This window comes from Pleurodeles waltl, chromosome 6 (assembly GCF_031143425.1).
Source record: "Pleurodeles waltl isolate 20211129_DDA chromosome 6, aPleWal1.hap1.20221129, whole genome shotgun sequence".
Classification (NCBI taxonomy): Eukaryota; Metazoa; Chordata; class Amphibia; order Caudata; family Salamandridae; genus Pleurodeles; species Pleurodeles waltl.
In genome coordinates this window covers 1,083,807,053-1,083,834,089 of record NC_090445.1, presented here as the reverse complement: position 1 = coordinate 1,083,834,089, position 27,037 = coordinate 1,083,807,053, and the positions used below count along the sequence as shown (strand labels likewise).

Sequence of the window (27,037 nt, the reverse complement as noted above, 5' to 3'; positions counted from 1 at the left end):
CTTTAACAAGTACTTGCAAATCTCTGGACCTCTGCAACATCCAAGAGACTAATGGCGTCTACTGTTTCACTCGGGGTATGTCATTGTAAGAGGTGCTAGATATTAGTAGTGGTTTATCTGGGGCTTGCTGAGTCATTGTGTTGTGAATTTTGGGGACACCTCCCTAACAAATAGCACATGTTGTCTATAGTGTCCATTTCCATGCCACACGCAGGATTTTGGAACATCATTTTCCTATTGTTGGGTCATTATTTAAGTCGCAAATAGATATGTGCATGACCTCGTGGGGGATCTGTGCGAATGCATTTGGCATTGGCCTACTATTGTATGACAACAGGTAACTGAGGTCTGCTCCATGGGGCAAAGCTTTGAGGGTGATGAGCTCTTCTGCTTGAATGGCTACTGTGATTGCACAACTTCAGCCATGTAACTAGTTGTGTGAGATCTTGATTTTCCTGTTCGCAACCTTTGACAGTTTATATGGCATGCATGCATGCATATGGTATGGCATATGTATGGGCCACTTAGGTGGAGTTAGTTGCTGGGGCCTACTTAATATCATGGTAATGTTTGGTAATCAGAGCAGTTTTTCAAGTGTGATCATGGACATGTGAGGGTCCTATTTCTCTTTGTGTTTGTCGCATCAGCACTGGCAAGCAAAGGAGACTGGGCACAGCCGAGTGGCCACAGGACCTCAGGTCATGACACCACTGACACAGTGGCCTGGAGGGTGAGGGGAGTGCCACAGCAGAGACTGGAACATCCTCTTCATTGTATTCTTCCTCCAATGGACACTCCTTGGTGGTGGCGGACCCATCGGGCATCGCCCTGTACCATCTTTGTCCACCACCCAGTTGGCCATGTCCACTTAACCAAAAGGGTAGGCGTATCCTTTGCCAAAGGCACCTCCATCGCAGTCCCTGTTACCCTTGCTGCCCTCAGTGAGGAAGCTGTTGACCTCCTGAGAAGTATCTCTGTGGGTCAGACAGCCACTGCAAATGCAATCCAGGGACTGGCAACCCAACTCCAATAACCAAATGCATTCATGGTGCAATGTCTGCCCTACAGAGATCTTTTCAGGCTATGGCCTCTACACTGATGGCAGCCAGTCGCCCTAACACTGTCCGTCCCCCTTCCACCTCCCTCTTCGCAATCCAAAACCTACCTTCCTGTACCTACCCAAAAGATTTTTTTTCTTTTGTTTGACCATGCCCCTTACCTTGTTCCCTCCAACCCCGTCGCAAAACCAAGAGGCCCCCACCCACCTCCCAGCCCCTCCGTTCCACCTCCAAGGCCTTTCCTGCCCCTCCTGCAAGCACCCATACCCCTCCTCCCCCAAGGATGATCCATGAGGTGCCTGCCTTTCCACTTCATGCCCCTTAGAGGTTCCCATGCAGTTAGTAGTCAAGTGACTGCACCGCCTTGTGCCTGTGCACACCCTAATGGACTGGCAAATGGCCTTGGACTTCTCAAGTTTGACTTAAATAAACCCAAAGAGTTGTGGGCAGTACTGGTGTCAACCAAGACAAGGGTATATGTTGACTATGGATATGTGGGTGTAAATGCGATTGTGGTGTCAGGGCTTTGTGTTTGGTATGGTAAGTATTTCATTTGTGTTGTTCAATATGAGCATGTATGGTGTCAGACTTTTCCCCCTGATAGAGATTAGGTATTCATCCGATATGTCAGTTTGAGTTTTGTTTGTGCAGACATGGAGTGTTTTCAGTTGTGCTACCTTTGTTTGCATTAGACTGTGCATGTGTCCATTTAGCTGTGTGTACCTTGCAGCTAGTTCATGTAGAGGTATGTCCCATGCAGTTGCAGTTGGAGTTGGATGTGCTTTATGGACTTGCATTTCCACATTGTGCAGATAAGCATGCCATTTGGGCTTAGCATTGCCTTTCCCAGAAATGCCTGAAGCGCCAGTTCCTGTGCAAACGTTTTTATGGGCAGTTGCAAGGTGAACTGTGGCCCCGGGCAGCCTCCTTCCCTGAGTGCTCCTGATGTCCCCATCCCTATTCTGCAGGTATTGTTTGCATAGCGAGCTTGGGATATTTGTGTCTCAGTCTATTGTGCATTCCATTGTCCTTCCAGTGTGTTAAAATGTGGGTGATGTTTGTGTCGATTGCAGGGCCACATCCATACATATGTGTGTTGAATCTGACGGCAGTCCATGGCATGTTAGGAATGTGAGTTGTATTTCTAGCTGCGATGTTGGTGGTGTTGTGTGCCACAATTTTGTGTACACTTCCCTGTCCCTGAAATAGGTGGACATGTGTTTTTTGTGTAGTGTTGCGGTGCAGTGTGAGTGACCTGCCAGAACGGGGTGTATTGTGACTGTGACATGTGCTAGGTGCCTGTAGCGTGACCCCAATATCATATGGACGACGGCACAACGATCTGTTGTTACGGTTAATAACACAGGTAGGTGTGTGTGTACTTATGGTCAGTTGCGTCCAGGACTGCACTTTCGATGACCAGCAGCAGTGGAAGGATGTGTGTGATGGGCTCCATGGCGGCAACGGACGTGTAAGGCTGCCTGCAAGCGAGTGTCTCCCTTTATAGTCCCTGTTTCTGCCTGCTGAGACGTGGTGGTTGGACTGCTGCGGTCACATTGGTGGTGTGCAACCTCATAATATGTCCGGGGGAAACACAGGCTCTGCCGGCCTGTTTGTGCTGCTTTGTCACCATGGCGGTCTGTGCTGCCTTTCGGTGCTGGTGGGACCGCAGCGGTCTTTGCTCCATAGGCCAACATAACTCTTAATACGGACCGCCAAACTCATAACGAGGTCCCAAACCTTGGTTTTGGGACAATTGGAAGGTCCTTAATGGTTTTTTGTATACTCCGTTTTGAGGAACATTCACCTCTTGTGACAAACTTTGATCAGATAACTTAATCACTGGGTATTTAGTCTGAAAACTGGTCCTCCTGCTTCATTTTCTTTGCCCTCTTCTTGTCTTTGTTCCATTCCTAAAAAGTACCTTGTATGGATATAGATGCTACGACTAGCTGAATATCTTCTTTTGTCCTTTGCACCATTCTACTTGATTGGTAAGATGATTTGCTTTTCTCACTTAAAGATGAAGATCCATTTTCTTAGATTGTCTACTGTCTTGATATTTTTCTTCGAATGTGTAATGTGCTTCATTCTTGTAATTGTTAATGTCTGTTTTGATTGTAATTTCTAATCTTCATTCCTTGAAATTCAGCTTAATCACTGTCCAGTTGCTTCGTTGTTTAAGCTTTGTTTCTAGCCTTCTTTCATGTGTTTTTTTTTTTTTTAAACTCTTGCTTGCTTAGTGTTATTTATACTGCAAGTTTCTTGTATGTACTTTCTGTTCTGTCTTCTGTGGATTGGAGTATTGGAGTAGAAGTATTGGAGTAGAGTGGATTGGAGTATTGGAGTAGAGTGGATTGGAGTATTGGAGTAGAGTGGATTGGAGTATTGGAGTAGAGTGGATTGGAGTATTGGAGTAGAGTGGATTGGAGTATTGGAGTAGAGTGGATTGGAGTATTGGGGTGGGGTAGAGTGGATTGGAGTATTGGGGTGGGGTAGAGTGGATTGGAGTATTGGGGTGGGGTGGAGTGGATTGGAGTATTGGGGTGGGGTGGAGTGGATTGGAGTATTGGGGTGGGGTGGAGTGGATTGGAGTATTGGAGTAGGGTGGGGTGGATTGAAGTATTGGAGTAGGGTGGGGTGGATTGGAGTATTGGAGTAGGGTGGGGTGGATTGAAGTATTGGAGTATTGGAGTAGGGTGGAGTGGATTGGAGTATTGGAGTAGGGTGGAGTGGATTGAAGTATTGGAGTATTGGAGTGGGGTGGATTGAAGTATTGGAGTAGGGTGGGGTGGATTGAAGTATTGGAGTAGGGGGGGGGGTGGATTGGAGTAGGGTGGGGTGGATTGGAGTATTGAAATAGGCATGCATACAGACTGAATAGACTCATAAATAATTTTGATACTGGCCTTACCAATCACAGTTTCCCTTCGAGACTACATATAATAACATGCAATCCACTGACCGCGCGTCTCAGCCAGCCAAATCAGGCTCCAGCGTGTAAGGGTAATATTTGAATAATTTGGAAACCTCAGTGTAGGACCCTCAAAGTGCTGTTTCTCCACATACATACGACCAATAAACCTCCAGTCACAATGGCACAAGAACATTCACTGTCAAATGAAATCTACTGTTACCAAGGCAATTCCTCAGAAGAATTATCAGGCAGTATGTACCATAGAGACAAATAACTGAAATACAAATAAGAAAAGGGAGAGAAAAGGTAGAGGTAAAATGTATGGTCCTTTACCTTAAAGTAAAAGTATAAATATCTTATTGTTGGCTATGGAACAGTATTTTTAGTGTAAGACTCTGCCGGCAACGTAGCATTTAATCTTTCATTTGCAACGAAATGTGTATTGTGTATTGTGTATTATTTTAAAATATTGTGCAGTGAACTTGCTTGTTTTTACCCAAACAGTTGATTTTGGAATGTGCTTTAGAATCCGACCACGGCAACGAATTTTGAATCTATAGCTACAGATTGGTGCTCGGCTACAGATTTGTGTTTAGGGGCATATCTCAGTCTAAATTTCTCACAACTAGCACTGATGACTACAGGAAAAGTACAATGAGAAATGGAAGAAGGGCGCTTTTCCAACTATGCCTCTCCCTAGTGAATATCTGTATTGGACCTTAGTGGGAGGGCTGCCACCGAGCAAGCACCCACCCACTAGCCACCAGGGAGGGCCGGGGTGGTGTGGATAGGACCCAGACCCACTCCCCCAGAAATGACTAAGTGTGCCATTGACCAAAAAGGGGCATTTTGACTGTTTTGCCCACTGGACACCAAGACCTAATTATACGTATGCAAAAAAAAAAAAAACAAGCATTGGCAAAGCCAGAAGGTCCCACTTATGCATGAGGTATTGTTGGCTTTGCTGCTTTGTTTTTGCCATGTTGTGCTCCAGTGTGGCTGCTATTGAGCATGGCTAAAATGTTGTGGTGTAGAGGACAGTGTTGTGCAGTGTCATAGAGTGGAGTGTTGTGAATTAATGGAGTTGTGTAGAGGGATGCAGAGTGGAGGAGGTAGAATGTAGTAGGGCAGCATTGAGTGTTGTGGAGTAGACTCTTGTACTGTTGTGGAGTGGGGTTCAGTGGTATAGAGTGGAGGGGCATATAGGTGTTGTGGGGTACAGTGTCGGAGTGGAATAACCTTTAACTACAATGGAGTAAAGTGTCCTAGAATGGAGTAGAGTAAAGTGGAGTGGAGTGGAGTGGAGTGGAGTGTTTTAGAGTGGAGTTGAGGGGCATAGAGCGTTGTGGCACAGAGTGGAGTCGAATGTCTTGGAGTGGATTGTTGTAGCTTAGAGATATTTCGATTGGTGTAGAGTGGAGTAGCGAAGAATATAGGGGGTTATTACAACTTTGGAGGAGGTGTTAATCCGTCCCAAAAGTGACGGTAAAGTGACGGATATACCACCAGCCGTATTACGAGTCCATTATATCCTATGGAACTCGTAATACGGCTGGTGGTATATCCGTCACTTTACTGTCACTTTTGGGACGGATTAACACCTCCTCCAAAGTTGTAATAACCCCTATAGTGTTGTACTGTGGACTGGCGTAGAGTGTAGTTACGTAGAGTGGAGAATGCATTGTGTGGTTGCGCACTGCCATTAGACCACACATTTTCAAATAAAATGACCATTACATTTGCATTGACGTACAGTTTTACAAATAACTGTACAGCCCGCAAATGATAATATGTGAAAATAGCATCACTAAGTGTAGTGATGTGTTTTGATCATGTTAAAGTATTTGTTTCCAACATACTTCAGAATTACAAAACAAATGCTTCATTTATGCTTTCCTAATTCTGGATTATACTAAAATGTTTGCACAGTTCATTTACAGATATTTAAATGTTGGTGTGTGCTAGAAAAAAATATCCTATAGCCTCTCCTCTCACATGGGTAAATACCAAGCTCTCTCAGACGACAGAGCCCAGCATTTGACCTTTCACAATTTAAAGGCCTACTTACAGAAAGCGATCCGTGGAAGAATACAGTAAATAGCCTATGCTCCACAAGAGGGAAAAACTTAAGCTGAACAGACTAAAACAAATAAAGCCAGCAAATAGAAAGCAAGCAAATGTGAGTTACGAAGCACAAAGCCAATGGTAATCAATTGGTGGAATGCAGTTCCATAAACTTTTTCAGAATGTCTCCAAGATGTCAGTAGCACACCAGACAGCTGGGCTGTCTGTTGGGCTTTGACCTAAAAAATGGGGCACATCTGTCCATACATAGGACCTTGCCCTCCACCAGTAAAGCACCAAAGTGTTTCTGACCAGTCTTTTTTTTTGTTGTTTGTGTGTGTGTCCGTTCCCAATTTCCATGCCTATAGAAGGAATCGTAAAACGGTCAGCAGAATCTGTTCACTCATGTTGCTCTTCAGCATCCTAAGTGATTCCTGATAATCCCTAACCCAAAATAACTTGCATAGTGCAACAATCCATTTTGACCGGGGCTTCCAATATTTGGGGCAAAAGACAAGAAAATGTGCTTCCATCGCCTTAAATAATGGGCAGTGAAGGCAATCACTAGTTTGAGAACCTGCTTTTTCCGAGTTTACTGTAACAGAATTTAAAGTATTGCTCATACTTGGAGATGCACTTACGATTAAAAAATTGCTCAATCCGACTTTCCCCTGCCAAGTCTCTCCAGGTCTGCATTAACACAAATTCCCACTAAACTAGTTTTACTTTTTGACTAATACCTTTGGATAATTTCAGTGGGGACTCCCATACCTCCACCAGCTTAAGTGAATGGGACAAGTTCTTGATATGTCTGAGCCAAGGGATATGGAGATGTTCAAATTAGTTCTGCCAAAGTCACCCTATAAGGGCTCAGTTCCCAGTAAAGTAATGGCTTTATAGCAGTTACACAGTGAATATGCTTAAAATCTCAACTGTGTACTTGCGGGCAGATTTAACAAAGTCCCAAACTTTTTTTTTTTTTCTTTAGTTTTTTTTAAATCCGCTTGAGGGAGTGACAATTGGTGTAGGCCCAGAGCTCAGCACCATATATTGCTGCTACCACTGCTGAAGGTTTATAGACACTAAGGGCTGGTGAAATCCACCCCTGATCCCTCCCATATAGTGCCCTTGTGTTTCCTAGCAATTGCAGAAGCCCTCTGGTGGAGAGTAATTCTGCTCTTTTCAATACGTGCATCACACATCATGTTGTCTGCTCACCTTACTTCCTAGTAGTTAAAATATTTGACCTGCTCAATAGGAGCTCCCCCAATGACCATCTGCCCTGAAATGACTTGTGCAGGTTCAGCACTATGTACTTGGATTTAGAGGGCTTTATGTCCAAGCCTCTGCGCTTGTAAAGGGCTGCAAAAGAGTCCAACTCTGATTGAAGGCCCATTGGGGTTCCCGAGATGAGGAAGGTATCGTCAGTAAAAATCAAACTTGGCACAGGGACACCAGCTAGCTTTGGGACGTCATGTTTACATTTTGCTAGTCAGTCCACAGTGCCATTAATACGCATGCTAAACAGAGTAGATGCTAGTACACTTCCTTGTCTAACCTAATTTTTTTTTAAACTTGGGCCTTAAGAATCCCCCCGCCCCCTCGATTCCACCTCACCCTAGCGTAGGTATCCGTATGCTCAAGGAGATTGTTAGGAAGGCTACAGGATTTTACCCCCCCCCTCAGCAGTCCCCCCCCCTCTTAAATAATTTCCCAACAATGGTACACCTCCAAACTAGCCATCAAGAAGAATAAGAAATAACTAGATAAATCGCGTGTTTTGCACCTGTGGCTTTGTTCTGGGGCACCAATGTAGAACAACATGGTGAGAATAATAATACTAAAGATAAACAGCCCACGTAAAGAACAAATATTTCATATGACAACTTTCACATGAAAGTTCAAACAATGTGGACGAATACCCCATTTTATAATTAGGCAACCAAAAGTGTTGTTTTGTGTAAATGGCTTTGTGGTGGCTTAGTTACTATAGCAACAATTTGCGGCAACACAGAACAAGCCTTGATACATAATATACTGCGAGGCCATGGAATTATACATATTTTTAAAATGTAAATTTGTCGCACATTAAAAGTACTTCTTGGGTCGGTCGTTGATTTTCACGAAAAGATGGAAAACTTTGGCTTGTTCTTGAGAGCAGAACAACTACAAATTCTTGTCCTTAGGAAAAGAGCATGAACTGATGTCGATGTCAGGGTACTGAGCAACCTCAACGGAGCACCTTTGCCAGGGATGATATATGCACCTGTGAGACTCACAGATAGCCAGCCGTACGTGGGTGACATGTAGACATTGCAACACAAATACCTAACATGATATTTTGTAAAGGCACTCCTTATCGCATGTAAAGTCATACGAACACAATATACTGATGAACATGTATTGCTACCACTGGGCTGGCGCTACAAGCACCCAATCCCATGCAACGTTATGTTGCCAGGGTGACAAACCAGATCTGCAGCGTAGGGGGTATTCACCACCAGGCTCCCCTATTCATTATAAAGCTTATGGATTTCTGTGAGATGTAATAGTCTTTTGAGCGCCTATGGCCTTATTTGGTCTTTGGTAATTTATTTGTAAGAGGACGCGTTAGAGGCTCGATAGACCTTTTGACTCTGCGAAGAGTGTTCCACCCTGGACATAAATGTAACTCGTGACCCAACCAACAGCAATAACTTGTTTAACAAATCCTTATCAGAAATTTTTCAGTCCGTAAACCTTACACATCATGGCCCATGTGGCCATGAATAACCACACTTTTTGGTAAAGTTAGAAAGTTTATTTCTCTAGATTAACAATGGTAATATCACGTAAAGTAATCTTAAAACCAAATGATGAATATATACAAACTACACAGGCTGACCAAAGCAGTGGAAAAATCTTAATCTTACCAAAGCATTTATCATTAAATATTCAGGAGTTACCACAGAGATTAATAACTTCAGTAACTGAACAGTAGAAATGGCATACATGTAGACTCGACAGGTGAATAAAATCTCAATCCTTGGTTAATAACATTTGTTGAACATGGACACACTAACCCTCTGATTCGAATGGCATGTTTGGCGTTCAAGACAAAAGTTAATATGGAAAACATCTAATGAGGGCTCTAACAAAATAGCAGTTGGTACCTACAAGAGAAAACAACAAAAATCTACAACAAAGACTATTTAATTTTGTTATACCTCTCCTGAATAGATCTGCAAGCTGTGATTTCTTTATCAGTTAGACATCCGTGTGGTCAGCTTTGGTGGGGGAGAGTGAAGGGGATTGTCTCAGCCATGGTTGGGCTCCAAGTTAGCCGAACCAACTTAAAAAGGGTTGCAAACTAAGCAATAGTAGTAGTAATCACTAATAGCATTAACAAATGACGCTAAGAGGCTAAGGTTAGGACATCTGGAACTACTCTGAACTCTCCTGGGACTAACTGCTTCTGCTCCTAAAACTAACTACATCAGCTCTGCATTCGGAATAAGTGAAAATCCATAAAATAATTTATTGCGCCGTCATTGGTCAGAGCAGCGGCTGTTCACAGTAGAACCAATAAACATTAATTCATAAATCTATGATATAACTAGACAGTCTTTCAGACGTTGATGATTGGCTCCCATCACCAGTTTCGTCAGGCAACCTTTTAGGTGCAAGCATATCTCCAGTCAATGAAGCCATAGTCGCGTCTTGGGAACTCCAGCTTCTGACGCACCAAAGATACAAATGTATCAGTTGGTAGTACTTTTCATTACAGCAGACAGTTCTCACAAGAAGGTTTAAGACATCAACTAGTTTAACATTGCAGTATTAAAAATCTATTTGGTCAGGGCTGTGTGAACTATGAATAAGTATGAATTCTCTGCTTTCACAAAAAATATTTAGGAACATTTATTTATGCCTTGGAGCTTAACATGAGACCATGTCGACTAGGTCCATGATTTCTTAATTACTCTGTGCCTAGTATATTTAAGCAAATATATTTAGTTAATACATTAATATGGTCCACCATTACATTTAACTCTGTGTGCATATTATTTCTAAACAGTTAATATTACTTCTTTATTAATTTACACGTTATGGTGGGCACATTTTCCCAAAACTCCAGATTTCTCTATATTAGCACAATTCAGGTAAATTCTTAGCTATTAAACAACGCAGATTTATTATTAATTAATTAATTCAGCTTTCACAGTCTTGGGGACCCTCATCACATTCTGCAGGAGAGCCTAACATTTTGTGTTACGCCACAGAACGCAGGTAACCATGTTGATGTTCGGTGAAACACTGGGAATTATGTGAACCTTTTCAAAATAAAAAATACACTTTCTTAGCTCTGCCTTCTTGTGAAATGGCCATATATTATCCATGAAAACCTTATACACAAAACAATATTCAGAGGTCTCTTGGCTGCACATATCTACAGCTGAGAATAAGTGTGATCGTTAAATATGGGTACTAAATTATCATGCAAAATGTAGCCATCATGATAGTTGACATTTATGGCTTTCCTAAAAGGACATGCTAGTAAAGTGTTGCATGCGGTCTCATATCTGCTTAAGTCTTTAGTTGGCAACAGGCACAGCGGTCCCATGGACACCATGGGTTGCATTGTTCATATAGTCAACCTTTGAACTGCGAGGAGGCAGCAAATGTTGCATTTTGCCTGGGTTTCAATTGAGGATGGGCTTTAAACAAACATGGTTTACTAGCAGGGTGTTCGAAGGAAGAGGTACAGTTGCTTGCTTGGACAGTTGTGTCTGAAATGTGGAAACAAAAGCCAGTAAGTTAATGCTATTACTATTAAGACTTGTGGCAAATGGCTTTTTTGAATTTTTTTTTTTTCCAATTTTTTTTCCAATAAATGTTTTCTTCCTTTTTATAAAGGGGAAGGTATTTATTCCCTAAAAAGATTACGTCTTCGTAAGTCATAAACTAACCTTTATCATCACCACTGCGCTGCTCCTCTAATGCAGGCATCAGGATTAGCAGCAGGGCAGGCTGGGAGCCTGTGCCTGCAGCCTGCGTTAGAGCAGCAGCGCGGTGGTGACGATAAAGGTTAGTTTATGTATTTTTTTAACCCACCCACACCCCCGCACACCCGGTTAGCACCAGGAGCCACTCCTGCTCCTAGTAGTTATCAGAAAACAACACAAGTTCCTTAATTTCAACAAAGACGTAATCTTTTTAGGGAATAAATGCCTTCCCCTTAGTAAAAGGAAGAAAACGTTTAAAAAAAAAAAAAAAAAAAAAAAAAAAAAAGGTTCAAAACCATTTGCCACAAGTCTTAATAGTAATAGCATTAACTTAGTGGCTTTTGTTTCCACATTTCAGACACAACTGTCCAAGCAAGCAACTGTACCTCCTCTCTCGAACACCCTGCCAGTAAACCATGTTTGTTTAAAACAGTGGTTCCCAACTTGTGGTCCGGGGTCCCCTGGGGGGTCCGCGGCTGCTTAGAAAGTTAAATAATATTAACAGGTTAGGTCCCCAGCTTTCAGTAATGACTCAGTGGGGGGTCCTCAGATTCCAATAAAGCCTCAGTGGGGGTCCTGGGGCTCTAGTAAGGATAAAGTTGGGGTCCACAGAAGTCAAAAGGTTGAGAACCACTGGTTTAAAAGAAAGATTAAAGAAAGGCACTTATTATGCAGGAAAACGTTTTCACGTGTTCAGAGGCAAGAGAGTGCATGTATTTAACAGACAAATGGCACTTTCCATTGCTTTCTCTCCAGCAGAGGATTACAGAGGGGGAAGAAGTATTGGAGAGAGACAGCTGAAAATATGCACTCTGGTAAAGTGCCTAAACACAATGAAGTAAGTAGTGCCTGAAAAAGTGAGCAGGGGAAGGACACAAGTAATGAGTCGAGGCTCCAGGGACAGGACCGAACACACAAAGATGAAGGAAGGCTATAGCAGCTGACACATAAGAAGCAAGGACATGAGTGACAATGCAGCCAAAGAATGGAAAGTATTGGGCGGGCTCCGAGCCCACTGTATAGAAACAGCTGGTCTCCAAAGGACTGGTGGCTTGGTTGCTCGTGCAACTTCTCCCACCACCACCACTTGTGTCCCCAATCCACAGTGCTCCCAGTCGAAATGACTGCCAGTGTGCCTCCACCACTATTGGCACACTGTTTGAGCTCCATTCTTGAAAAACTACAGCTACTGAGTACTAAACAGCGCAGGAAAGTGACTAGAAACCATTGTTGGGACAGACCAGGCCCACGCACTTTGGTTGGTCCCTTGATGCATGGCATCACAAGTGCCTCATGCATGTTCACAAACTGAAGTAAGATATTACAATATATAAATGCCCACTTTCATTTGACACTGCTCTTTGGCGGAAGCATTTTGACTACCTCTTTGCAGTTGTATCCATGCTTAAGTGCGCACTCACCAGATAAGCTGATACATCCTGCTGTTACAAAGCATAACGCACTTTATTTAAAGAGGTTTATTTCATTTTACTAAAACAGAAACGGTGTTTAGACATTATATTTATTGGAGCGATACAGGTACTTGATTAAACGGGCTTTCTACTTCTCTACCCTCCTAAGCCGTGGCCCAAAACGGATATATTTGGCAAATCACGGAGCTTTGACTAGTACCTTTTTCTTGTATTTTTAAGGATAATGACAAGGATTGTCAGAAGGCTTGCCGAATTGCCCTGGATGTCCACAGGCCCTGGAGAACTATCCCAGATGCGTTCTCCTACCTATAAAACACGAGAAAGGGCAGCCTGGCTGGCAGTGTCTCTGCAAACCCTTTTCCATACCGCATGCGAAATTCCAAATGCGAACTTCTCTAGAGTAACAGAGTGCTCAAATAGGTACAACCACTGATGTCCTGCTGCTCCCTTCGTGCAGTGTTGCAGTAATTATTTCTCACCTCTCACTCCCTTCCTTAAGTTCTTGGGCTGCAACTGCGGCTACTTGGAATACTTGACGGGTTCTAATCGCTTTTCCATCTTAAAAAGAAGGTACAGAAAATGTAGATCATCTAGATAAGTACAATAAATGGAAAACGTATTCCTTTTGCAGCACAGCCTTGTAATGCTAGTGAGTACTTTGGTCCCTTTGCCAACCGAGCAGTATTAACTTGTAGCATGACACAACCTAATAATTATAACCTAAATGGTGTAAGAGTATTATGAGCTACTTTTTTTATTCGTTTTTATTTTACAGCCGTGAATCTTGAGGTGGTTTCACTTTGACATTTGTCCGGTCTTCCACTTGTTTTAGGCCCCGACATCAAACAGGCCAACATTTAAAATCTTATTGATTGATGTGAAAATATAAATAGTGATTTCTCGTCCTTCTTGCGTTGTCCTGGAGTCTTGCGGGAATTAGAAGGGAATACTGTGATGAACTAAAGACTCTGCAAATAAAGTGTTTGCCCAAAAGAGGTAGGCTTCCTCCCGGGTTAGAAGAGTTGGCTCTACTTTGGTAGATTCAAATACAGCTGGGTGTTTCCAATTCACACTGCACATGTTGGTCTTGTTCCAAGTATTCTCCCAGGTTACAAATGAATCTGAATATTGGATTGAGTTGCTGATGCAACCTTTAACACGAAGCCTCCTTCATGGGGGCATTCGCACAATTGCTCTTGCTGCCCATGCCTTGAGTAAAGTTCTTGATTTGTGTGATAGGCCCCCCGCCTGTATTTTACCCCCTGTTGGAGTTTGCCTATTACACCACAGTGCAAATATTCTCTTTGATTTCTTGTTCCTTTTTTTTTTTCTTTTCTTTTTTCCAGTGAAAATAGCAACGAAGGTGAATCCATTGGAGGGAAATACATTGAAGCCGGAAAGCGTGCGCTCACAGCTCGAGACTTCTCTGAAGCGCTTGCAGACCTCCAGCGTGGATCTCCTGTATTTGCACATGCCTGACCATGAAACCCCTATCCAGGATTCCCTTCGTGCCTGTCAAGAGCTGTACGAGGAGGTGAGGGACACAGCGCAGAACACGAATAGCAATAGCTGCAAATACTTGCCAATGAACAGCTCCTGCTGTGCACTAAGGGGCATGGTATGGTATGACGTGACTGCTCAGTCAAATCATCGGAAAGTGAGTGGTGAGAGGCGTGCTCAAATTGCACTCTAGGGCTTCTCCTTGCCCGGCATTAAGGGGGTACCTTGTTTTCTGATGAAATCGTTTTGGGCACTTACGAGCACTCGTTCTGAATTACTGTGCTTAACGGGCAAGACTTACCTCAGAAATGCATGTGCTAATTAGGTGTGTGTATATGTGTATGTGTATGTGTATATATATATATATATATATATATATATATGTATATGTACTTATACATATATATATGTTCGATGGCATGTGTAGCTGCAGATACACATGCTGTGGATTATCCTGCCATCTAGTGTTGGGCTCTGAGTGTTACAAGTTGTTTTTCTTCGAAGAAGTTTTTTCGAGTCACGAGACCGAGGGACTCCTCCCTTTCGGCTCCATTGCGCATGGGCGTCGACTCCATCTTAGATTGTTTTCTTTCCACCATTGGGTTCGGACGTGTTCCTCTTCGCTCTGTATTTCGAATCGGGAAAGTTAGCTAAATATCGAAAATTCTACGGTATTGTTCGCGCTCAGTACCAGTTTAGTGTTAGTATATCGACACCGATAGTAGAAGCGCTCCGGCGGCCCTTCGGGGCTTCCACTCTTTAGCGGGGCCTGGTCGGCCCGACCGCGTCCATCGTCGAAACTAATGGATCGGACCCCCTTCCGCTTCTGTCCGGAGTGCCACACGATGTATCCTTATACAGACCAACACTTGGTCTGTAATCTGTGTCTATCACCGGGACACAGGGAGGATACTTGCGAGGCCTGTCTGGCATTTCGATCGAAAAAGACCCTACGCGATCGGAGAGCCAGAAGACTGCAAATGGCGTCGACACCAAGAGAACAGATCGACATTGAAGAGGAGGAAAGAATCTCCATCCAGGGAACGGACTCGGACGACTCCGAAAGTGAGTGACCGGGTACAACGCAGAAAACTGTGAGTAAAACTGCCCCGTCCAAGACTCACTCCAAGATCATAAAGGCCAAGGGGATGCCACCGCCAGCAGGCCATGGCTTAACCCATCGAAAACACGGTGACCAACCATCGGCACCGAAAAAGGCCACAAAACTGCCGAAGACGTCCGACTCCGGTCGAGATTCAGGCTCCGAACGATCTCGGCACCGAGAGTTCGACACACCCAAGGTGAAAAAAGTTACCTCAGAACCGAAAAAGACTGTTTCGAAACCTTCGGTACCGAAAAAAGCAGCCTCTGAGCCAAAATTAGGCTCTTACACGGAAGTGCAAGGACTTTCCGGCCAAATGCATGAACATAGATTTGAGCAGGAAATAAGTATGGGGGAACCAGACCATACCCAAAGGAGGCTGCATATCCAGAAAGAGACTGGTAAAATACAAACTCTTCCTCCAATTAAAATCAAAAGAAAGCTGGCATTTCAGGAGTCAGAAATGCAGCCAAAGGCAAAGGTGGCAAGAGAGAAAACACCACCACCGAGGTTTTCGCCACAGCCTTCTCCACTACATTCACCACAGCTATCCCCGGTAACAACACCCCCAATGCAGTCACCGACACATACGGGGATGACACAGGATGACCCGGATGCATGGGACTTATATGATGCACTGGTCTCCGACAACAGTCCAGATTGTTACCCAACAAGGCCGTCACCTCCAGAGGAAAGCACTGCATACACGCAGGTATTATCAAGGGCAGCTACATTCCACAATGTAGCAATGCATTCGGAGCCATTAGAGGATGACTTCCTATTTAACACCTCGGCATCCACCCACAGTTCCTACCAAAGTCTGCCAATGCTCCCAGGCATGCTCAAGCACGCAAAACAAGTCTTCCAGGAGCCAGTGAAAGGAAGGGCTATCATGCCTAGGGTGGAGAAAAAATACAAACCTCCCCCAACGGACCCTGTGTTTATAACACAGCAACTGACACCAGATTCGGTGGTCGTGGGAGCAGCAAGAAAGAGGGCAAACGCTCAATCGTCAGGAGACGCACCACCGCCTGACAAAGAGAGTAGGAAGTTCGATGCAGCGGGCAAACGAGTGGCAGCACAGGCAGCCAATCAATGGCGCATCGCAAACTCGCAAGCCCTACTGGCTCGCTACGACAGGGCACACTGGGACGAGATGCAACACATTATACCGCACTTGCCCAAGGAACACCAGAAACGTGCCAAACAGGTTATTGAAGGACAAGCAATTTCCAACAACCAGATAAGGTCCGCGTTGGATTCTGCAGACACAGAGGCACGGACAGTCAACACTGCGGTAACCATTCGCAGGCATGCATGGTTACGGAGCTCAGGATTTAAACCGGAAATCCAGCAAGCTGTGTTAAACATGCCTTTTAACCAGGAACAATTGTTTGGGCCGGAGGTGGACACGGCAATTGAGAAATTAAAGAAGGGCACAGACACGGCAAAAGCAATGGGCGCGCTCTACTCCCCACAAAGCAGAGGCACATTTAGAAAGCCACAATTTAGAGGGGGGTTTCATACGCAAACACCAGAGCCTTCCACCTCACAAACCAGACCCACCTATCAGGGGCAGTACCAAAGAGGAGGGTTTCGAGGCTCATACAGGGGTGGACAATTCCCAAGAGCATGGGGAAAATTCCAAAGCCCTAAAACAAGTCAAACCAAACAGTGACTTCAATGTCACAAACCCCCAACACTTAACACCAGTGGGGGGGCGACTTACTGCATAGTACAAAAACTGGACAAACATAACTACGGACGCATGGGTCCTAGCCATTATCTAACATGGTTATTGCATAGAATTCATAAATTTCCCACCAGATGTGCCCCCAAGAGCACACAATATGTCCAAACAACACTTAGACCTGTTACAACTAGAAGTCCAAGCATTGTTACAAAAACAAGCAATAGAATTAGTACCCAACCATCAAAAAGGAACAGGTGTCTTCAGAACGCTGATTCTCTACATCAAATCAAATCACTTCCACATGGTAACACTTCAAGACGTGATTCCCTTGCTCGAAAAACAGGACTACATGTCAACGTTAGATCTCAAAAATGCATATTTCCACTTACCCATACATCCTTTGCACAGGAAATACTTAAGGTTTGTAATCCACGGCGTGCATTATCAATTCAAGGTGCTACCGTTCGGGATAACAACAGCCCCAAGGGTATTCACAAAATGCCTTGCAGTAGTAGCCGCTCATATAAGGAGAAAGCACATGCACGTATTCCCATACTTAGACGATTGGTTAATAAAAACCAGCACTCATCAACAGTGTCTTCTTTACACGCAATACGTTACAGAAACTCTACACAAACTAGGGTTTTCTATAAATTACCAAAAATCACATCTACAACCATCCCAGATACAACAATACTTGGGAGCAACACTCAACACACAGAAAGCGATTGTTACTCCAAGTCCGCAAAGGGTACAAGCGTTCCAAAATATAGCATTAAACATGCAGCCAAACCAACACTACCAAGTGAGGTTTGTAATGAAACTTCTAGGCATGATGTCTTCATGCATAGCCATTGTCCCAAACGCAAGATTACACATGCGGCCCTTACAACAGTGCCTAGCAAAACAGTGGACACAAGCACAGGGTCAACTCCAAGATCTAGTGTTGCTAGACCGCCAGACACACTTCTCGCTTTAATGGTGGAACCCTATAAATTTAAACCAAGGGCGGCCATTCCAAGACCCAGTGCCTCAATACGTGATCACAACAGATGCTTCCATGATGGGGAGCACACCTCAACCAGCACAGTATACAGGGACAATGGGACAATCAACAAAAACAACTGCACATAAATAATTTAGAACTGTTGGCAGTGTTTCTAGCATTGAAAGCTTTTCAACCACTGATAGCCCACAAACACATTCTTGTCATAAACGACAACATGATGACAATGTATTACCTCAACAAACAAGGAGGGACACACTCGTCACAACTGTGTCTCTTAGCACAGAAAATTTGGCATTGGGCGATTCACAATCACATTCGCCTAATAGCACAATACATCCCAGGCATTCAAAACCAGTTAGCCGACAATCTCAGTCGAGATCACCAACAAACACACAAATGGGGGGAAATTCATCCCCAGATCCTACAAGATTACTTTCTACGCTGGGGAACACCAAAAATAGACCTATTCGCAACAAAAGGAAACGCAAAATGCCAAAACTTTGCGTCCAGGTACCCACACCCTCAGTCCAAGGGCAGTGCGTTATGGATCAGTTGGTCAGGGATATTTGCTTACGCTTTTCCCCCTCTCCCACTCATTCCTTATCTTGTAAACAAACTGAGTCAAAACAGACTCAAACTAATACTCATAGCGCCAACTTTGGCTCGCCAACCGTGGTACACAACACTGCTGGACCTATCAGTAGTACCTCACGTCAAATTACCAAACAGGCCAGATCTGTTAACTCAACACAAACAACAGATCAGACACCCGGATCCAGCATCGCTCAATCTAGCAATCTGGCTCCTGAAGTCTTAGAATTTGGACACTTAGACCTTACACAAGAATGTATGGAGGTCATTAAACAAGCTAGGAAACTTACTACAAGACACTGTTATGAAAACAAATGGAAAAGATTTGTTTACTACTGCCACAATAACCAAATTCAACCACTACATGCTTCCGCAAAGAACATTGTAAGTTACTTTTTACACTTACAAAAGTCTAAACAAGCATTCTCTTCTATTAAAATACATCTCACAGCAATATCTGCCTATCTGCAGATTACACATTCAACATCGCTTTTTAGTATCCCAGTTATCAAAGCATTTATGGAGGTATTAAAGAGAATCATACCACCGAGAACACCCAGTACCTTTGTGGAACCTTAATATTGTATTAACACGACTCATGGGACCACCATTTGAACCCATGCACTCTTGTGAAATGCAATACTTAACTTGGAAGGTAGCCTTCCTAATAGCTATCACATCTCTTAGAAGAGTAAGTGGGATACAAGCATTCACTATACAAGAACCCTTTATACAAATACATAAACATAAAGTGGTTCTCCGTAGAAATCCCAAATTCTTACCAAAGGTTATATCACCATTCCACCTAAACCAAACAGTGGAACTCCCAGTCTTCTTTCCACAACCAGACTCAGTAGCCGAAAGAGCCTTACATACATTAGACATAAAAGGAGCACTAATGTATTACATTGACAGAACAAAACAGTTTTGCAAAACAAAACAATTGTTTGTAGCCTTTCAAAAACCTCATGCAGGAAATCCTATATCCAAGCAAGGAATTGCCAGATAGTGAAATGTATTCAAACATGCTATATTAAAGCAAAAAGAGATCAACCTATTACACCAAGAGCGCATTCCACTAGGAAAAAAGGCGTCACAATGGCTTTTCTGGGAAATATACCTATGACAGAAATTTGTAAGGCAGCCACGTGGTCTACGCCTCATACATTCACAAAACATTACTGTGTAGATGTGTTAACAACACAACAAGCCACAGTAGGACAGGCTATATTAAGAACATTATTTCAAACAACTTCAACTCCTACAGGCTAAGCCACCGCTTTTGGGGAGATTACTGCTTATTAGTCTATGCACAGCATGTGTATCTGCAGCTACACATGCCATTGAACGGAAAATGTCACTTACCCAGTGTACATCTGTTTGTGGCATGAGACGCTGCAGATTCACATGCGCCCTCCCACCTCCCCGGGAGCCTGTAGCCATTATAAGTTGAATGAAAATTGTAAATTTGTAAATAAATACTATTTTTAATACACATTATGTACATACATACTTACTCCATTGCATGGGCACTTTTAGTATATTCACAACTCCTACCTCACCCTCTGCAGGGAAAACAATCTAAGATGGAGTCGATGCCCATGCGCAATGGAGCAGAAAGGGAGGAGTCCCTCAGTCTCGTTACTCGAAAAGACTTCTTCGAAGAAAAACAACTTGTAACACTCTGAGCCCAACACTAGATGGCAGGATAATGTAATGCACAGCATGTGAGTCTGCAGCGTCTCATGCCACGAACAGATGTACACTGGGTAAGTGACATTTTCCATATATATATATATATACACACACACACATACATTTCTCCCCCCCCCCCCCCCATGCTTAGGACCAGGATGCGCAATTAAGATGCATCTGGCAAGGGTTCAATGGGATACATTCTGAATATGTGCTACTCCTCTCAGTCTCGTGCGGATTCAGATCAATCTGTGATATTTTAAACATTGCACATCAATAGTTCATGAAGCAAGAAATGCAGTAAATAGATACTTGGTAGGACTTTCCTTATGTTCGACATAGGTTTCAGTTCTGAAAACGGTTCATTACAAATAGCAATATTCATAGTGCAGGCGGTGCAGTGCTCTTATCTGGCGCAAGTAGAACAGAAAATAAAATCACTGATACATCTGAGGGTGCATATTTCGAAATGCTGTATCGGAACCCGCCAGTATTCTAATGGTTTTCCTTAGTGAGTAAATCAGAATGTATCGTTGACGTTTTGACCTTATCTTTTATTTACAGGTCTCATTGGGACTAACGCCAACAGCCCTGTTCACATACGGAGATGCCTACCAAATATTAATTGCTGCATTTCTTGCTTATTTGTATTTAACTGTTGACGTATAATGTTTAAATAGTCGCGGATTGATCCGAATCGGCATGTGCTCATTATGTAGCAGTTAATCAAAACAATAATACACTCAAGAAATAAACACATATGACATGGCTTGTTGGAAGTCACGTGCTCTACACACTCCTGCCATCTAGTGCTGGGCACAACCGCTTGCAAGTTATTTTTCTTCCAAGAAAAGTTCGATCTCAGCATATCCCGTGACTCTTCCCGGAAGTCCACAATGCACCAGGTTAAAGTCTCCATCTCGAATTGTATTTTCACTGTTTGGTTTAATAGTTAAGCTACAACCATGGTGACTCCAAGCACTGGATTTTCCGTAGGACAGCGAAAGATTCAACTTTGCTGTCGTTTCGAACGTGACCTGGACTTGGAGGGATTTACTGAAAACAAGGCCGTAAGCCAGGAGGGACACTATTCGGAGGGGAAAGCCTGTCTGAGATACAGCCAGGGCAAGCCGAGTCCCAGCACCCTTTCTCCAGATGGCTCCGATGGCGAGGAACAGTTGGTGCCTGGTCCCAAGGGAGGCTTCAACCTAGGACGAAGACTACCCCGAAGACACCCAAGTCTCCTTCCACAAGAGGCTCAACCCTCCCTGGTTTGACCTTGAAAAGAGTTGCATGTGGAGGTTGAGCACCGTTCTTGAGGGAGCTGGGCTTCGAGCCCCAATAATCTAGCCAATAGGCCTCAACACTGTTTTGGCCACAACAATCGAACCTGCTCTGTGCTGAGAGCAGCCGCCTGCTCCGGAGCAGTTAGGCCCTTGACTTGAACCCACGCCTTGCAAATCCTGAAGCACTAAGCTGATTCCAAAATCTGCTTTGAAGCAAACTTCGAAACAATCCACAACTCCAGGCACATCGTAGAATGATGCAATACTGCCAATCAAGCTCCCCAAGATATCTGACGTCAGACGGAGGAAATTAAATATGCATCTAAAATTGAGAAAAAATGTCAGCACGTCTGCCACAGCAGGAGTCAGATTTCATGTTCCTCGAGAAGAGGAGACTCACCTTTTGGGGAGGATATCTCAGAGGAGCTGCAGGGATGTCTAACCCCTAAAAGGTATAGGCTACAAGATAGCAGTCCTGCAGCACAGCCACTCTGCAAATCCCCATTCCCCCACACGATCGCCACCACCTAGGTTACAGTCACCGCATTAATCTGCTCTCATCTACTGATTGTGATTATAATAGCCAATAAGATACACAGGATCCACTTCCCCCACATGAGGGAGAACATCCCTGGGAGAATTACAATACAGTTCCTCATGAAAGCTGTAACCTGGGACCGTATCCAGTTAAGGCCATGCCCTCAGATGTCATGACTGCATACCATGCTGTCATTCAGAAGGTGGCGGAACATCATAAGGTCAAGCTACATTTCATGGACGAAGATGACTTTCTAGTTGCAACCTCGTTGGAAGCAGAAAGATCTATCCAGTTCCTGTCCATGCTTAAAGTATGATGAAGTGTGTGCTAGAAAACCTTAAGTAACTGGTGAAAACAAGATAGGTCATATCCAGACTCGGAAAAAATTACACTGGTGTTCCAAAATACCCAATATATATCTGGGGTCCTGTTCTTCCATAATTATTAAAGGTCATACATCTTCAAAGTGTGCATTTTTCCATGGCCCTGGTGATGCATCCCCTCCAGAGAAGGTGAGCCAGAAGATTGAAGCTGCCAGAAATCAGGTTGCTTTGATGGCAACAATACAGTCACATATGGCAGTACTTCCCTCAAGGTTCCTTAGGTAGCAGTGGGAGGTGATGGAACCACTCATCATACATATTTCAGAGACCTTCTGGAAGAGAGACAGAAAATGCAAGAAGGGAACACTATCTTCAGCTCTACCCTCCACTGTGAGTCCTTGATGCATATAAAGTCAACGCCAGCATTGTCACACAGACATGCGTGGCTATGAACGCAACCTGAAGTATTGAAGCACCTGATTAATGCTGCCATCAGTGGTGAGCATCTTTCGGGTCTACACTGGATACAGTGCTCAAGAAGTAAACAAAAAACAAAAAAAAGGTCATAGATACTGCAGAGGTCATGTGGGCACTCGAGAACCAACCTACCAGGTGTGGATTTTGACTTCAACAGATGCATGGGACTGTAAAAGCTGCCTTACACTGAAGCGTTCAGGCTACCAGCAGCTTCAGTCTTTTCAAGATGGACAGACACAAAAGTCCTTCATCCCTGGAGTATTCAAAGGTAACCATTGGGAAAAAGGAAAGAGCAGCAGCTGTCGGTGATGCCCAGCATACTCTCAGCAAGCCGTGGCACTCATACACAGGTTAGGATTCGCACTCAATACAAAAAAGTTCTGTCTCAGCCCTCAGCATAATCAGCCCTTTTTACGAGCAGTATTAAACTCTCTGACAGGCAGTGGCTCTCCCACAGAAGAGAGTGTAGTGGCATTTCGAAGGCTGCTACCTTTTTTTCAGCCAGCAGGTGGGCTAAGCATGAAAACAGTAATACAACTGTTGAGGATGATGGGGTCCTGCATACTACTGTATGCTTGACTGCACATACGCCTGTTACTACTCTGTCTTTCTAGGCAATAGCCACAAGCGACAGGTCAATGGGAAGATCTAGTGTGGGTGGAACTCACAGTTCAGCACAGTCTCGGATGGTGGAACGACAAATATGTCACTGGGAAGAGCATTTCTGGACCCTGGAAGGCAAATGATCATTACCACAGACTCCTTACTTAAATGGGGGAGGTCACACCTGGGCAAAAGAAAACGTGCCACATCAGCATTCACAAGCGGACAGCAATCCAGTTGGTCTTCAGAGCATTTTACACACTCATTCAAAGGAAAAAAGTCATAGATAAGACAGGCAACATAACTGCAATGTATTACATTCAGAAACAAAGGGTACTCACTCACCTGACTTGGTAGCATTAGCCTAATCAATCCGGCACTGGGCCATTCAGAATCAGCTTGAGCTGTCAGTGGAGCATCATTTGTGGGTGGACAATGACTTTGCTGACCTGCTGAGCAGGAAAGTTCAACAAGTTCCGGAGTGCGAGGTTAATGAAATTACTTACAGACATAGGGGACGTCAGCCCTTAATCTGCTCGTCACCACAGAAAATCAAAAGTGCACAAGCTTTGTCTCTAGATACCTAAAGGCAGTGGGCAGTTCACCGTGGTTGACTTGGTCAAGGATGTTTGACTATGCTTTTCCTCCACTGCCCATGTTTCCATTTATTGCGAGGAAATCCAAGCAAACCTCTGACTGCTTCTGGAAACATCTGTTCACTTGCATGCTAAGCTGCCTCTGAGGACCGATCTAATTCCGCATCAAAGTTAACTGAGGCATCCAAACTCAGAGAATGACCCTAATGATTTACTACCGTACTTAAGGTAATAGAATGTGGGTACCTTTAAACTACCAGAAGAGTGTATGCTCATTCTGCTTGAGGCTGGAAAGTTTACCACATATGCTTGTTATGCGACTAAGTGGAAGCGTTTTGTTCATTACTGCATAAAAAATAGCTGTTAAATGCAGTTCTGCAGGATAGGAAGGCAAGTTTAGCATACACATCGAATTCCCTACATTTAACAGTAGTAGTTGCTTACATGCAGAAAAGACAACACACTTCCCTGTTTAATATTCCGGTCATCAAAACATTCATGGAGGGACTTATTCTCCAAGAACACCACTGGTTTCTACGTGGGACTTCAATATCGTTGTCACTAGAATCATGGCATCATTTTGTAGCAATAGACTCTTCTGCTATGCAATACCTTTTATGGAAGTTAGCATTCCATTGGAGAGTTGCTTCTTTATGGAGGGTTAGTGAACACTTAATGATAGAACTAATCGTCCAAGTTCCTTGGGATAGAATTGTACAGAGGACAAATCAAGCTAAAGATGGTTTTCCCTTTTTATCTAAACCAGGCTATTCAGTTTGCCAATCTTCTTTCCTCACCCACAGATTGTGTCAGAAGGAGCATTGCATACATTAGATCTTTTCAAGAACCCTAGTGTTTACATTAACGTAGAACACTCTGTTCACACGACAAAGTACATTTTTGTTGCATTTGTAAAACCCCACTTGGAAAATCTAATTTTAAATACATCTTTGTAAGATGGATGGTTAAATGTTTACAGTTATGTTATGCAAAGACAAAATAAACTGTGTATTCTGTGCTGAGAGAACATTCTATGAAAGAATAAAACTACAATGGCCTCACTAGCTATATCAGATATATGTAAGGCTGCTATTTGGCCAACACTATTCAGCTTCACTAGATCTCATGTGGACATTCATGCCAGACAAGAGGGCAAAGCTGGGGAAAATGTAATTAGAACTTTATTTCGGACATTGTGTGTTCAGTGGTTTATAGTCTATCCATGCGATCTTCAGCAGCACATGCTTCGAATGGAAAATATTATATGCCTTGTAACTATCGGTTTGTAGCTTGTAGTGCTGTAGATTTACATGCGCCCTCCTGCCTCCCCAGCTGTTCTTTCTCTGAATATGTGTATTCATTCACAATGCACCTGTATTTAGTTACTTTTGTTTCACTTACTTCAATCTGAGGTAGAATCTTTGTCTGGATGTATTGCAGGCTTCAGAGAGGAACCATGAAATGTCCAGAGACTGAAGACTTCTTCAAAGAAGACAAACATGAAAATGTCCTCACCAACACTAGATTGCAAAAGAGTGCTGAGCTTGTTACAGCAGCATTACAAGCTGCAAACCAAGTTTGAGATTTTCCTTAATGTGTACTGGTCAGAACACATTATGAAAAGTACATGTGTGGACCATTTGTTATTTTAAAAACAAATATTACATTAAATCAACAACAAATTAAAAATCGAATATATCATGAAATCCAGTAGAAGGGGATCGGGGCACCACTTAACTGTAGACTCATGATGGCAGTAACTGGATAAAAGTTGGTTATTCAACCCAATAAGTGTTTTACCCTTGGACTTCCCTGGAGGTCAGAGAAGCAGTCCAAACTTATTTATCTAAGGATGACTCCACTAAATAGGCTAGATCTGTTGTGCTGCCCTGTTGTAGCCTTGAATTTCGCACCAAAAAGCTTACAATGGGAAAAACATGTAAGTTGAAATAGTTGAATTCACATATTTTTGGGTTGGTTTGGCACCTTGTTCTGGCACTAGAATTGTTTTTCCAACACCCAACCTTAGAAATTACTAAACATTTTTTCCGTTTCTTGACTCCAGACTCTTCAGTTGTGGAAGACTGGCTCCAAACATGTAATTGAGTTTGTATTGGAGGAGAATTTGCCACAAGCCTTGTATAGGTACACAGCTAAAATATCCCTTTCAGCTGGTTACTGGAATATTTTTCGAGGGACACCAGCTTCCACTTTTCATAGGACCTTCTGTTCTTCCAGACAAAAGGACAAAATTTCACAATCACAGGCATAAGTGGCCTGATGTAACTGGTGGACTGTTTTTATCCAGACTGCCACAGCTTCTTTTGTTTCCAGGACCATCTGCGTTCTTGTTGCCACAGGGCAGGCAGGGTTCTTTGACAGGGTCCGGAAACTGTATGCTTCGGTTAGCAAGAGGCTAGCACCACTAGCCGTTGAACTGTAGACTGTATAGACATGCTTATGTCAGAAAATCAAGAGTTCTTCAGTGTAAAAGCAAGGATGAACGAGAGCATTTTAAAGTATAAAACCTATCATCAGTTGATGATGACCCCTACTTGAATAGGATTACATTTCCATGCCTTCCCGTACTACATAGAGCAGCTGTATGACAAAGTTGTGATTTAAGGATGCATGCATATATTATGGGATATGTTTTACCTAAGAATTCCAAAATTAGTAGCTCATTCTTTGCTTGGATGAGCTCACCAGATCACACAAGTGCTATTTAATGCACTGTGGGCATTAAAGGAAATGTTCACCTTATGGTTTCCGTATGGTTCTTTACTCCTAACGTCTGTGTTTGGGCATCTAATTCAAAGGAAGTGTGTTCTAGAAGGGCTGTTCATCAGCATATGTGATGACTTGGAGGACCTGGTGCCCTTCATTTGACTTTGGGTTCCTACGAAATAGTTGGCAGCTGTTATTTCGAACAACCCAAGGTGAACAACCTGAGGCCAGCTTTGAGTGCGACTCTTCTTTTGTTTAGCAGTGCAATTGATCCAAAGCAGAAAATCTTTAAAATGTATAAATTATAAGCACAGTAGAAAATAAAAATCTGACAGAGCAACAATCTTTTTCAGTGGGATTAGGTATACGCTACAAATAAGGTGTTGATAGGACTTTCCCATCAAACCATACCAAACCAATCGTTTCTAAAAACATATTAA

The 27,037-nt window shown here is 43.3% G+C and overlaps 1 protein-coding gene across 1 annotated transcript in view; it reads left to right on the top strand.

Annotated features, from left to right (window-relative positions):
• Window positions 1-27,037, top strand: part of LOC138300578 (aflatoxin B1 aldehyde reductase member 2-like) — a 209,846-nt gene that overhangs the window by 33,190 nt on the left and 149,619 nt on the right. Inside the window, exon 2 of the mRNA XM_069240150.1 lies at window positions 13,804-13,991. Within this exon, the coding sequence (XP_069096251.1) occupies window positions 13,804-13,991 (188 nt within the window). The remainder of the gene's footprint in view (window positions 1-13,803; window positions 13,992-27,037) is intronic.